The sequence below is a fragment of the Manis pentadactyla genome, chromosome 8 (genome assembly GCF_030020395.1).
Source record: "Manis pentadactyla isolate mManPen7 chromosome 8, mManPen7.hap1, whole genome shotgun sequence".
Taxonomy (NCBI): Eukaryota; Metazoa; Chordata; class Mammalia; order Pholidota; family Manidae; genus Manis; species Manis pentadactyla.
Window position 1 is genome coordinate 107,172,941 of NC_080026.1, and position 15,414 is coordinate 107,188,354.

The window sequence follows — 15,414 nt, forward strand, 5'->3', positions numbered from 1 at the left end:
ATCACAGGGTTTATAAAATGTATAACAGCATAAAGGCAGGGAAGGGAAAATCAAGGTATATTGTTGTACTTGAAGGTAAACTTCTAAACAAAAGAGTATATTGTAAACACTAGAGCAACTATTAAGAGAACAAAGAAATACAGCTAATAAGTCAATAGTGAAGATAGATTTAAAAAACCTCAACCTACCAGAAGGCAGGACAAAAACAAAGCAAAACAGGAAAACCAGGTGAGTTAATATAGAAAAAAATAGAAATAGTAGTCTTCAAACCAATCATGTCAATAATTACATTAAATATAAATGGTGCAAATGCTGCGATTAAAAGTCAGAGATCATTAGGATAAAAAAAAAAGTAGACTTCATAACAAAAAATATTGCTAGGGATAAAGAGGAATACTTCTTAGTGATAATGAAATTCATTTATTAATAAGACATAACAATCCTCTATGTACATAGGTCTATGTACATAGTACCTAAGCTTCAATATCTATGAAACAAAACTGACAGAATTACAAAGAAAAATCCACAAATTCACAATTATAGCTAGACATTTCAACACCTCTCAGTAACTGAATGAACACCTAGGCAAAAAAGATCAGTAAGGAAATAGAAGACTTGAGCAATACTACCAATCAACTTGGGTTAAATGACTTTCATAGAACACTCCACTCTGTGCCTTATTTATAAGCACCTATGAGACATCCACTAAATCATTACAATTTTCAATAAATTTAAAGGGATTGAATTCATGCAGACCATATTTCTGTCTACAAACAGAATTCAATTAGAAATGAATCTCAGAAAAGATTTAGAAGTCCCCAAGTATTCAGAAGTTAAACAGCACTTTTCTCATTAACAAGTGGGTTAAAACAATCATAATGGAAATTTGAGAATGTTTTGAACTGAATGAAAAGGAGAAAACTACATTGACATTTTTGGAATGTTCTAAAGCTGTGGTTAAAGGGAAATTTTCAGCTTCAAATACTTATATTAGGAAATAATAAAAGTGTAAGCTCAATTATGTAAGCTTCCATCTTAACAGAGTAGGTAAAGAACAAATTAAACCCAAAATAAGTTGAAAGAAGGAAAGAATAAAGTATCTATGGAAATTAATGAATAAAAAACAGATGAATAATAGAGAAAAGTTAATGAAACCAAAACCTGATTCTTTGGAAGGATCATAAAATTGATAAACCTTTAGCTAGACTGATTTTAAAAAAAGTAAGATATAAATAGGGGATATTACTATAGATCCCATAGACCTTTATTCTTATAAAGGATTACATGAGAATATTATTATCAACTTTATGCCAGTAAATTTGGTTTTCCAGTTGAATTAGACAAATTCCTTGAAAGACATAAATGAACAAAACAGAGGAAAAATAGAAAATTTTAATAGCTTTTATTTACTAAAGAAATTGAGTTCAGAACAAAGAAAGTGCCAGCCCAGATAACTTCCTTGGTGAATTCTATCGAATGTATTAGGAAGAAATAATATCAATACTACATAAAATTCTTTCAGAAAATAGAGAAGGGAACATTTTTCATGTCTTTTTATGAGTCCAGCATTACCCTGATACTAAAAGCTGACAAGAGCATTATAAGAAAAATAACACTATAGACTGATGTCCTTTAATGAATGTATATGCAAAAATCTTTAACACTGTATTAGCAAATCAAACTCCTCAATATGTAAAATGGATGGTATATGATGAGCAGGTAGGGCTTACTCCAGGAAAGCAAAATAAAATATTCATAATACATATATTTGTCAAGGGACTTGTATCCAGACTACATACTCTTACAATTTAATAAACAGAAGAAAACTCAGTTTTTTAAGTGGGCAAGAGATTTGAACAGACACTTCAAAAAAGAAGATATATGCATATAAAGAGATGTTCAATACCATTAGTTATCAAGAAAATGCAAGTTAAAACAACAGCGAGACAACACTACATGTGTACTACAATGACTAAAATTAATAGACTGACAATATTAAGTGCTGATAAGAGTGGAGCAACTGAACTCTCATATATTGTTAGTATCACTAATATGATTCATCCACTTTGGAAGCATCTTGGCTGTTTCTTTCAAAGTTAAACATGCACTTTCCATGTGACTCAGGATTACCATTCTTAGGTATTTGTCCAAAAGGAATGAAAACATATGTCTACACAAATATTTCCACACAAATGTTCATAGCAACTTCAATCATTTAGCCCCAAACTAGAAACAATCAAATTCCCATTAACAAGTGAATGGAAAAAGCAAATTTATATATATTCATATAATGGAATAATAATCAGTAATGAAAATGAGCAATAAGTAATACATGTAACAATATGGATGAATCTCAAAAAACATTCTGAACCTCAAGACCTGGAGTGTTCTTTTCTAGACTTCCCTCCCTTTCCCTTGAATACATCATACTAGTCTGGAGCCATAGAACTTTAGGCCTAAATTAATCCTGTGGCTATTCTGTCTGCCTCCATTCTCCCAATTTTCAACTGCACTCCTTTACTGTCAGAACAATTTTCATAAACACTGTTTCTTTATGTCATCATGGAAACCAAACAAAATGTAAAACAATCAGTATTGTATGAACATTTAATTTAGTTCTTCTAATGCCCCAACCTCCAGAAGAATATCTCCTAAGGTATCTTGTTGATATACAAATCAATACAATAACTTTTCCTCACATTAGTGAGTCTATAGGTGAATCAAAGTCTTCTGACTTGTTCTCATATCCCATTAATTGAATTGCCCTGAGACTCTTATGTTAGACCAATATGATCAGGAATGTAACGGGTCAGCTTTCCCTCCATGCTTTTCTCCCTTTGCCAGAGGCGTTTCCATTCTCCCATTATCCAGGCTTGAAACAATGGAATCAGTAGAGACTCATATTTTTCCTCTATTTCCCATGGACATTCAGTTAATGTTCCTGTGTTAATACTTAGACATTTTTCTTGTATCTGTTTCTTTATAGGGGCCTGGTCACTACCATAGATTAGGTCTGTATCTTCTCACAACAGATTTACTGCAGTAATGTTCAAATTATGTCTTTTGTCTCTAGACTTACAAATGGGCTATTTGAAGTTACAAGTATGGTGATATTATTTGTTGAGATCTGCTATGTCCTATGTATTTGTATATATTGTTCTCATAAAAACTCTACATGGAAAATGAGAAAGCAAGTTCACTGAATACTTTGTTCAAGATTATACAGCTAGTATCTTGCTACACTATTGGACAGTGACTGCAGTGGGGTGGTTGGGGGGTACCTAATAATATGGGTGAATGTTGTAACCACAATGTTGCTCATGTGAAACCTTCATAAGATTGTGTATCAATGATACCTTAATAAAAAAAAGTTAATAAGATTATACAGCTAGTGAGGGACAGAGCCAGGAGGAATAAAATCTGAGTCCAAGTGGCTCATAAGTAAGAAAAATGTAACAGACAAGACAAAAGAAATTCTACATTTGTCTAGTGAAAAAAAGGGTGAGACATTGCCCTTGAGACAACAGGTAAGTGCTTTTGAATAGGGACTTCTACTTCTTCTGTTTGTTTGTTTTTTTCTCTTTCAAGGGTTATTCTAACTGTAGGTCATTATTTTAAGTAAAATAATCATCCAGGATAAAAGTTCTGTTTGATATTTTTATAAAACGATAACTGATTTTGAAAGGTATTAAGAGAGGCTATCTGGATACCTTCCAGGACCTGATACTATTTGTGCATTTCATGTATGTGACATAACATACTGAAAGATGTATACAGCAGGCTCCATAAATGTTGGCCAGTTGAAAGAAAAATAATTAACACTTTGAACTTTTATAATACTTAATCTACTTATTGAACAATCCTATAAGGTAGATTACATTATCATCTCCATTTTACAAATGAGGAAACCAAGACAACTTGCCCAAGTTCACACAATATGTTGGTGGATCTTGCATTAGAAGCAGAGATTGAGGCAACTCACTCTCACGCCCTTGCACCTAAACCACCATAGTATCCTCCTTCTTTGCTAATGGCAGAGTTACTTTTAGGGTTATTCCAGTCTTCAGGATAATAGTATGTCTACCTTGATGCCTTAAATTTTAAGAAGATATAGGACAAGTGCCCCTAGCTTTGGATCTCTGGACCTTATCCGTGGACCTTATCCTAGGGGCCCATGAATCTCATGAAATTTGATGAGATTTTGTGTGTATGCATAAATGCATTTTTCCCAAAGAGGCCCATTGCTCTCATCATATTCTCAAAGAATTTTGTGACAACTGAAAGTTTAATAACCATAGATAAGGAGAAATATTTGGGATGATTCTGAGAAAATTATTAAATGTTCAAAAATACTTACAGATGGGTTTATTTGAAGAAATGTCCACTGACTACTTTTTATCTTTGCAAGGAAGATTTTGGTTAGGGAACTAGGAATGAATGTTTATTAGGCACAACTAAATGCCAGGTAGTTAACATATACTAGCTTATTTTAATTCTTGTATCATTACCAGAAAGCTGTTGTTTTATGAATGTAGAAACTGAGGCTTAGAATGGTAATAAACCTGACAACATACTGTTAAGTGGTAGATCTGGGGTATCCAGACCAAACTCTGAAGCCAGTTACTGCCTCACCTTGAGGTCAGATACAGCCACTAAGTGCCACGGGCGTCCTCTTGTTGGGAGGCAGGTCTTTTAATGGTTTTCATGCAACCCTGCCTAGAAATAGAGGTTGAGTTATATTATATCTTAAGGCCATTTTGAAGGACAGGAATTCAGTCCTACTTTAGAATCATGTCTCATGTTGTGCTGGCTTTGCTTCACATCTCTGCATTCTGTTTCCTGGGACTCCCCTTTAGGCAAATTTGTCACAGTTCCAGTAGGAGTGGTGTAGCTCCCAGAGTGCAGGATCTCCAAACTACTGCCATGGCTAACTGGTTATAGCACAGTTCAGGCTTCTGGTGACCATGGGCCTTTCCATCACCATTGTCCATTTGAACAAACTTGAACAGCCTCCTTACTATTGCAGAGAATCTAGTTTGTGACATCCTTGAAACAGAAAATAAGAACTGGAGTGCTTTGTTTCCTTCAGCTGCTATGCAGTATACTTTTCCTTGACTAATGACTCTATTCCACCCCTAGCTTGCCCGAAAATCTCCCTATGCAAAACCACTTGTCAAGCATTTTTTGGCGTTTGAGATCTCTTGAAGGCTTTTCTAGTCTTACAGAGAAGCCCATACTACCTGAAGAGGAGGGTTTTAAAGAAGTAGGCAGGACCACCCTTCAGTGGACTCCTGTATGAGACAGTTGTTTTGGATTGAGTGTTTCTCAGTCTTTTGGAAGCATAGGTCCTTTGGCAGAAATTAGTTTATCTCCCAGAAGTTCCTAGCCTCTATTCCAAGAAATCTACCCCAGCAGTGCTGAATAACAATCGACTGTGGATTAGTATAACTTCATGGCTGTGCATGCTCCTGCATTTAGCTGGAATGGGTCACTTGGGGGAGCAGAGTAGGGATGGGTAGAAAAGGTTGTTATAGAGCCAGGGTCACTTTGGTGGCAGAAGGAATTAGTGAGGATTTACTTAAGTAGAAAATAATTTACATATGACACTGAGGAAAATGGATAAATTAGAAAGCTCATTTCGTACTGCAAATGATTGCTTTGCCTTACAAAAGATAAAACACAGTTTATGTACATTTTGAATTATCTCTTCTAGCACACTCTAAATGATTCCATTGTTTTCCTACAAGGAAAAAAACTTTTTTTTGTACAAAATTTCCTAAACCCGTTTATATCTGATTTCAGGGTCAAAAATGTATGGGTTGTTATTAGTTTCCTATGGCTATCATAACAAAGGGAATAAAATAAATGGATAACTTTAAAAGAATAGAAATTTATTGTCTCCCAGTTCTGGAAACTAGAAATCTGAAATCAAAGATTCCTCTGAAAAACTGTAGGGGGTCTTTTCTTGCCTCCTCCTAGCTTCTGGTAGTTTACCTTCAATCTTCGGCATTCCTAGGCTTATAGATGCATCCCTCTGAACCTCCATCTTCACATGCTGTTCTCGCTGGTTATTGCCTCACATCGTTTTCCCTCTGTGCATGTCTGTGTTTGTGTCGAAATTCACCCTTTTTATAAGGACTGCAGTCATATTGGATTAGGGCCAACCCTTATAGCCTCATCTTAACTTGACTGCACTGTGAAGACCACATAGGTCACATTCTGAGGTACTGGGTGGTACACACTTTCAGGACTTCAAGTCTTTTTTGGGGAAAACAATTCAACCCATAACATAAATCGTGAAAGTATACGACATTTAAAAATACAATTATCTTTACAAGTGAGTCTGTGAAATACTCTGAAATGATTACCTTCTAGCCTTTTCAAAATCCTTTGAGAGATTGTCTTTTTCAGTGATCAAGTGCATTCCTCATTTAACAATTAGATTTATCTTAACTGCTTTATTATTTCAGTGCTGTCCAGAGTACACAGTGGAATAAGAACATTTGCTATGACAAAGCATGATCCATTTCTGGGATGGCTGAAGACCTTGCATAAGGCTACTCACAATGGTATTTCTTTTGTTCCTTATGTTCATCAATGTTTGCTTTCCTGTTTTGTTGTTTCCCTAGGATTTTAGTCTAGTTTTGCTCTCATCCACTTTCAACCTCATATCAAATTTGGAATCCACTTAATAGACATGCATTTCAAAGAGGGTATAATTATCTTTAATAAGCAAAGCTAACAATACAATTGTGGACAAAAACATTTAGAAAGTTCGTATCTATATACATCTCCCATGGTTGGGAACACTCAGCAAAAGGAACCATTATGTATCCCCCTTATCTGTACTTATAAATATCATACATTATATTTTACTTTCTACACATAAAAATTTCAACCAAAACATAATTGACAGTAGACATCCTAGTTTCATTAGTGCATTAGTGACTATTATGGTGGCCTAAATTCCAAGCAAGCAGCTTTATTTTATCCATAATTATTATTTTCATATTTTGAAAATAGAGTGTTATTTTCTTACTTAACTAAAAATACTTTACACTTGTTTCTTTTAAATAAAAACATTTATTTGGAGAATATTAGTAGCAGGATAATTCAGCCTCACCATATTTTAACAGTTCATCAGGTCAGGCAATAGAACAAGTCCATATGACTTTCTTACAAAGAAATGGATGACCACCTCAATAGCTGTCTCCATCTTCTCTTTTATTACTGGATGATTCATAGGCCAAAATATGAAGTTTTGGGACTTTTTCTCAAAAGTAGAAATAGGGAAGATGTCTGAAGCAATGATGTTGGCCTCCTTTTTCCTTTTTTAATTTATGAAACTTTAACTGCATATTTGAGTCTTGTGGAATCTTTTGTGTTATTCTGACTGTCAATAAGAACCAGGGGATTATGTTGATGATTCTTGATAATTGCAGGAACACTTCCAAAGTACTAGTGCAAGAAAACAGATTAGTTATCCAATGACATTTATGTTAACTTCAAGTTCCACTCCTCCCATCTTCTCCCACTTTCTTAAGTTAGTCAAAGTTACTAAGTCTCAGATGACATTCTACCCAAAAAGGTCCAATTTAAAAAGGTTATAACTCTCAAGGTGGCAGACATTAGTCTTTCCTGTATTCAGTAAAACTAAAAACACAACAATTAGTATAACTATTTAGAGAAATTACTTCAAGGAGTAATGATCTAATATTTTAATATTTTATTTTTTATTATGTCTAGTGTTAAACTGTCCTACATTGGATTTCTCCACATTCTTCACAAAACATAGATTATCTGTTACGTTGCACAGTCTCAGATACAAGGACTGATGTAATAAATTAACCTTAGAATTTAATGTCAGGAAAATTATTTCCCAGATTAGTTCACGTTTGGTTTTTGTTTTCTTTTTTTAAATAATCAGGGAAAGCTTTGTACACTTTCATTTTTCCATTTTTGCTTTAACTCCCAGTAAGTTTAGAGCTAAATTAGTGTCTACTTAATAATAGAATTTAATGGTAGGCTCTTACCAAACATATTTATTTCTCCATATAATAATTCCTATTGTCTGTTTTTTATTGAAGTATCATTGATATACAATCTTATATTGGTTTCAAGTATATAATACAGCGGTTCAACAGTTACCCATATTATTAAATCCTCACCCCCTCTAGTGCAGTTACTATCTGTCAACATAAGAAATGTTACAGAATCATTGGCTATATTCTCCATACTGTACTATTATCCTCGTGGCCAACTTATATTATGATAGAGAATTTTTGTGCCCCTTTATCCCTCTCACCCTCTGCACCCACCCACTCCAATTTCTCCCCACTGGACCCACTCCAATCCCTCCCCGCTGGTAACCACCAGTCAATCACTTCTCAGCGTCTATGACTCTACTGCTATTTTGTTCATTTTGTTTTATATTCCACAGATAAGTGAAATCATATGGTATTTGTCTTTCTCTGCCTGGCTTATTTCACTTAGTATAATACCATCTAGATCTATCCATGTTCTTGCAAATGGAAGGATTTCTTTCTTTTATGGCTGGATAATATTCCATTGTGTATATGTACCACATTTTCTTTACACATTCATTTATTGATGGACACTTAGGTTGCTTCCATATCTTGGCTATTGTAAATAATGTGATAAACATAGGGGTGCATATATCTTTTCAAATCAAAGATTTTGTTTTCTCCAGGTAAATTCTTAGGAGTGGAATTACTGTCTATTTTTAGTTGTTTTTTTTTTTTCAGGAATCCCCATACTGCTTTTCATAGTAGCTGTATCAGTTCACATTCCCACCAACCATGTAGGAGGGTTCCCTTTTCTCCACATCCTCACCAACACTTGTTATATCTCGTCTTTTGGATAGTGGCCATTCTAACTGGTGGTGATACCTCATGGTGGTTTTGATTGTGGGTTTTTCTGTTTGTTTTTATTTTAAATATAGTTGACACACAATATGCTCACCACAATAAGTGTAGTTACCATCTGTCACCATACAAAGATATTATAATATTCTTAATTATATTCTCTATGCTGTACTTTTCATCCCTGTGACTTATAAATTTTACAATTGGAAATTTGTAATCTTTATCCCCTCCACTAATTTCACTCATTCCCCAACCCATGAATCCCCTATGATCACCACCATGGTAATCAAAAAACTCCCCAAACCTATAGCAACCTTATTTGTTCTCTGTATTTGTTAGTTTAGTTCTGTTTTGTTTGTTTCTTTTTTTTTTTAGATTGTGCATGTAAGCGAAATTATGTGATATCCATCTGACTTATTTCACTCAGTTTAATGCCCTACAGTTCCATCCATGTTGTAACAAATGGCAAGATTTCATTCTTTGTTATGGCTAAGTAACATTTCATTGTATATGTATGTATGTATGTATATATATACCATATCTTCTTTATCCATTCATCTATCTGTGAACACTTAGGTTGCTACCATATCTTGGCTATTGTAAATAATGCTGCAATAATCATAGGGATGCATTTATCTTTTTGAATTAGTGATTTTGTTCCTTTGAGTAAATACTCAGCAATAGAATTACAGGTTGTATGGTATTTCTATTTTCAATTATTTGAGGATCCTCCATACTGTTTTCAACAGTGGCTGCACCAATTTACTTTACCACCAACAGTGTATGAAGATTCCCTTTTCTTAACATTCTTGCCAACACTTATTATTTCTTGTCTTTTCGATACTAGTCATTCTGACTGGTGTGAAGTGATATCCCATTGTGGTTTTGATTTGTATTTTCCTGATGATTAGTGATATTAAACATCTTTTCATGCATCAACAGCAGTTCTAAGAGGAAAGCAGATCTACCTAAATAAAGCAAGAAAAATCTCAAACAATTTAACTTCATACCTAAGGGCACTAGAAAAAGATAACAAAGCCCAAAGTTAGTAGAAGGAAGGAAAAAATAAATATAAGAGCAGAAATAAATGAAATAAAGACTAAAAAATACAAAAGATCAATGAAACTAAGAGCTGGTCCTTTGAAAGATAAAAAAATTGACAAACCTTTAGCTAGACTAATCAAGAAAAAAAGAGGACTCAAATAAATAAATGAGAAGTAAAAGAGAAGTTACAATTAACACCACAAAAATACAAGAGATTATAAGATGTGTTTCATTAGTGCATGAAAAATTTTATGCCAACAAATTGGACAACCTAGAAGAAATGGATAAATTCCTAAAAACATATAACCTTCAAGAGTGAACCAAGGAAGAAAATCTGAACAGACTGATTTCTAGTGACAAAATTGAATTGATAATCAAAACACTACCAACCAACAAAAGTCCAGAAGCAGATGGCTTCACAGCTGAATCCTACCAAAGAAGAGTTAATACCTGTCCTTCTCAAACTACCCAAAAAAATTGAAGAGGAAAGAATGCTTCTAAATCCATTCTATGAGGTTAGAATTACCTTGATTCCAAACCAGACAAAGACATTACAAAAAAAAGAAAATTATAGACCAATATTTTTGATTAGCATAAATACAAAAATCCTCAACAAGATATTAACAAACCACATTAAAAAAATTAATAGCATAGCATCATTCAGAATGAACAAGTGGGATATATTTCAGGGTACAAGAATGGTTTGCTATCTACAAGTTAATCAGTGTCTTTATGGGTTTTAATTTAAGATTATCACAATTTTTTTTCTGGAAAATAATGTTTTAAATGAATGATAAATTAAATGTAACACAGACCGTGAGATGAAATGCAATGATTATAATAAAATTATATAAGCTCACAATCATCAAAAAAATTCATTTAGAGTCATTTTTTAAAAAGTAGTGAATGTTTTGCAATAGTGCCATAAAGTACCATAAGTTAGCAATTATTACCAATTGATTTTATTGTCTTTTAACTTTTCATATAAAGCCAAACATCTGGAATAAGAAAAAATTTTAAAGCCTGTATTAATTATGTGGATAGCTTTCCAATATTTATATATTGAATAAAGTATTCTGAATTTTGGTCAACTTCTTCAAGTGAAATACCAGTTGTCTTTTGTGTTATTGGCTATCACACATTGTAATATTGGAATATTAGGTCAGGGAGGAGAGGGGAGAGACAGAGACTTTCAAGTACCTTTAATTTTTTTTCTTACTTTCTTTTCAAGGTTCAGCCCTCTTGCAATTGCCAGTGAAATTCTTTTATGGCATTCATAAAGACATTCATTCTGTTTTCTTGGCATTCTATGTTGTTAAACTGAATGCAGTTGGAAGTTAAATTTATGGACTAAAGCAAGAAATGAAATAGCACTATCTTTTTAAAGTGGATTCCAAGTGAGAAAGTGTGTTCTGAAGCTGGGCATTGGAGAGAGTTGCTACATTTACACAAACATCTAATTCTTTCCTTCTAGTCCCTGAATATTTTTCAGTATTACTTTATTGTAGAGCTTGGGGATTGAAATGTTTGAAGTAGGCAGTGGAGTTGAGGCATATTTGTGATTAAATTGAATGAAGAACTGAGTATGATTTACTGCAGTTTTTCCTCAGTGCTCTTTTTTCCTGTCTACCCTAATTCAGTTTGAGGTATTCAGATATGGACAGAAAACAACTTGTTTTATATCTCAAAATCTCATGATCAGTAAAATAAAGCAGACAGATATCAAAGCTTTAAAATTACTCAATATTATACCTACACAATGCCAGACAGCTGCACAAAAACATTAAATAGTTAAGTTACTTTTCTACCCATAAACACCCAAATACAAATATAGACAAACAGACTTTTCAAAATATCCAGATGGCTGACATCATGTAACCAAAATTTTCATTTTCTATTCAGGTATTCAGTATATGGGAGAAATAATCTTTTTTTATGATAGATTACTTAAATAAAAGTTTTAATGGACTCTGTCAGTGCTTCCAGATGCCATTATTATAATATCCTATTTATTTTGGCATCCATGGGCTGGATATATGGAGAGTGGGGTAGACCTCCTGTCTATTTGCTTGAGATAAGGATGAATATTTTTTAGGCCAAGAGGAATCCCTGCTTACCAGAGATTCTTAGCAGAACAAGGGAATTCAGATCCCCTCTGAGAACTCAAAATTTATATGAAAGAATTTCAGGATCTCTAAACAGGGCAGCTCCCTCACCCACCCTTAAGCCTCTTATAGAAGTACTGGACCCCTGGGGAGGCTTTAGAACAAGCCATCTATCTAAAGTCACTCTGTCTTACTAGAATCACCATTGTCTCCTACCACTGATTACTGTTGAGGGACACTTATTTAAAAATATTTGTCACAGAAAGGTTTCAGTGAGAATAAAAGTTTTTATAAGTAGGGAAAAGCAGACAGTTCTGTTAAAGTTTAACTGGTGTTACATGATAATGCAGTCTATGTTTTAAAACCCAAGTTTGGTCTTGATCACTGTTTTGTGTTTTGAGATTCAAGAGTTTTGCATTTTCTAATTATCTGAGTCTCTATTTAAAACAAAATAAAACCCAAAACTACAAGCTTCCTAGAAGAAAAATATAGGGGAAAATCTTCATGAGATTTTATGTGGCAATTATTTCTTGGATATGACACCAAAAGCACAGGCAACAAAAACAAAAATAGACAAATTGGGACTACATCAAACTTAAAAAGTTGTGTTCATCAAAGGTCACAAGCTACAGAGTGAAAAGTCAACCTGTGGAATGGGGGAAAATATCTGTGATCGTATATCTGTTAATCGGTTAATGTCCAGAATATATAAAGAACTCCTATGACTCAACAACCAAAGGTCAAATAATCCAATTTAAAAATGGGCAAAGAACTTGAAAAGAAGTTTCTCCAAAGGTGATATACAAATGGTCAACACGCATATAACAAGATGCTCAATATCACTAATCATCAGAGAAATGCAAATCAAAACCACAGTGAGATATTACCTTGCAACCGTTAGGATAGCTAGTATTTTTAAAACTCAGAAAATAACAACTGTTGGTCAGGATGTGGAAAAGTTGGAACCCTTATGCACTGTTGGTAGGATCATAAAATGAGGCAATCACTGTGGAAAATGATACAGCAGTTCTTGAAAAAATTAAAAATGAAATTACAATATGATCCAGCAATACTACTTCTGGATATATGTCCAGAAAAATTGAAAGCAGGGTCTTAAAGAGATATTTGTACACCTGTGTTCACAGTAGCACTATTTACAACAGCCAAGAGGTAGAAATAACCCAAATGTCCATTAATAGATGAATGGATAAACAGAATGTGTTATGTAATACAATGGGATACTGTGCATCCTCAGAAAGGAAAGAAATCCTGCCACATGCTACAACATTAATGAACCTTCAGGATATTATGTGATATAAACTAGTCACAAAAGAATAGACATTTCATGATACCACTTATATGAACTATCTGAAATACTCAAATTCATAGAAAAAGTAAGTAGAATTTTGCTTGCCGGGGACTGGCAGGGGAGGAATGAGAAAAGGGGAGTTGTTCAAGGAGTATAGAATTTCAGATGTGCAAGATAAAAATGTTCTGGAGATCTGTTTCACAACATTGTAAACTTAACACTACTAAACTGTACACTTAAAATGGCTAATATGATACATTTTATGGCATAGTTTTTTTTACACAATTAAAAAAAAAAGCAAAATAAAGAGCTCACTGTTGATACAAGACCTTACGAATTTGTTTTACAAATGCTATTCTCCTGCCTATAATCACTCAATCAATAAATCAGTTCATTCATTCAGTAAGTACTTATCAAGCAATCACTGAAGCCAACCACATGCTATGGTTCTGGAAATATGAACAACACATGTCTCGTCCCTGGCCTCATCTATTGGAGAAGACAGGTACTTAAGCAATTATGACACTTTCTAACAATTCAAACACGTTCTAACTAGTGCTGAGTTTGCAGTGGATATAGTTCTTTCTGAAGGAGTATTGAAAATAAATATTTCTTCAATTGAATGTTTTAAATGCTATTTTCTCTGCTTAGTTTGTTCTTTCCACTTTTTTCCCTTCTCATCCCCTCCAACTTTCAATCTACCAATTCAAATTTAACTCATCATTCAAGACCAGAACAAGTATCACTACCATTCTGACCATTCGTGGATTACTCCAGTCCGTATTCCAGGGCTCACTTATGGGAACAACCTGGCTAAACAGAGATATTGTAAGCACTGAGTTTGGTCTAGTTTAAAGAGGAGTTGAGCTTCATGTTTGGTTAGTATTCAAGACCCACTGTAATGTTTTTTCTTGCTGCAGCCCAAAAGCTCATTCTGGTTCAAGGGCTATAGTCTAATGTTTCAACTCAAGCTTTGGCATCTCTATTGATCCTTCCCTGCTCATCTACCTTGGTTCTTGAATTGGGATCTTAATTCTTTTTTTAAATTTTATTTTGGTATCATTAATATACAATCACATGAGCAACATTGTGGTTACTAGATTCCTCCCATTATCAAGTCCCCACCACATACCCCATTACAGTCACTGTCCATCAGCATAGTAAGATGCTATAGAGTCACTACTTGTCTTCTCTGTGCTATACTGCCTTCCCCGTGACTACCCCCATGTTATGTGTGCTATTCATAATGCCCCTTATTCCCCTTATCCCTCCCTTCCCTCCCACCCTCCCCAGTCCCTTTCCCTTTGGTAACTGTTAGTCCATTCTTGGGTTCTGTGAGTCTGCTGCTGTTTTGTTCCTTCAGTTTTCGCTTTGTTCTTAATGCTCCACAGATGAGTGAAGTCATTTGGTACTTGTCTTTCTCTACCTGGCTTATTTCACTGAGCATAATACCCTCTAGCTCCATCCATGTTGTTGCAAATTGTAGGATTTGTTTTCTTCTTATGGCTGAATAATATTCCATTGTGTATATGTACCACATCTTCTTTATCCATTCATCTAGTGATGGGCACTTAGGCTGCTTCCATTTCTTGGCTATTGTAAATAGTGCTGCGATAAACACAGGGGTGCATGTGTCTTTTTGAAACTGGGATCCTGCATTCTTAGGGTAAATTGCTGGAGTGGAATTCCTGGGTCAAATGGTAATTTCTATTTTTAGTTTTTTGAGGAACCTCCATACTGCTTTCCACAGTGGTTGAACTAGTTTACATTCCCACCAGCAGAGATCTTAATTCTTAACTTAGGAGCTCTGGACACTGACTTTGATTTTTACAACATTAATTCTACTTGACATTTCAATCTTAATTTCTATGTCTCTCTGAACTAAAATACTGAATCAGAGTGACCCCATTAAGTAACAGGATAAAGGGACTAAGATGTAGCTTGTACTTCATGCCATCATATCAAACTCTGTATTCATTGAACAACACTCCTTTCTGTTTTTTCATAAGATATGCTGCCTGAACATAGTATTTTATCTTGTACTCTATTTATGACACTTAGACAAGCCTTG

General features: G+C 34.2%; 2 protein-coding genes across 8 annotated transcripts in view; one reads left to right on the plus strand and one right to left on the minus strand.

Annotated features, from left to right (window-relative positions):
• ZNF518A (zinc finger protein 518A) overlaps nucleotides 1–15,414 on the plus strand; it is a 125,292-nt gene that overhangs the window by 49,807 nt on the left and 60,071 nt on the right. For all 6 annotated transcript variants that reach the window (XR_008998969.1, XR_008998970.1, XR_008998971.1 and 3 more), the window contains exon 6: nucleotides 6,471–6,569. The gene's annotated coding sequence lies outside the window, so the exon portion shown is untranslated. The remainder of the gene's footprint in view (nucleotides 1–6,470; nucleotides 6,570–15,414) is intronic.
• BLNK (B cell linker) overlaps nucleotides 6,703–15,414 on the minus strand; it is a 95,617-nt gene continuing 86,905 nt past the window's right edge. For both annotated transcript variants that reach the window (XM_036886534.2, XM_036886535.2), the window contains one exon: nucleotides 6,703–7,458. In XM_036886534.2, coding sequence (XP_036742429.2) covers nucleotides 7,339–7,458 — 120 coding nt within the window. In that variant the 3' untranslated portion in view covers nucleotides 6,703–7,338. The remainder of the gene's footprint in view (nucleotides 7,459–15,414) is intronic.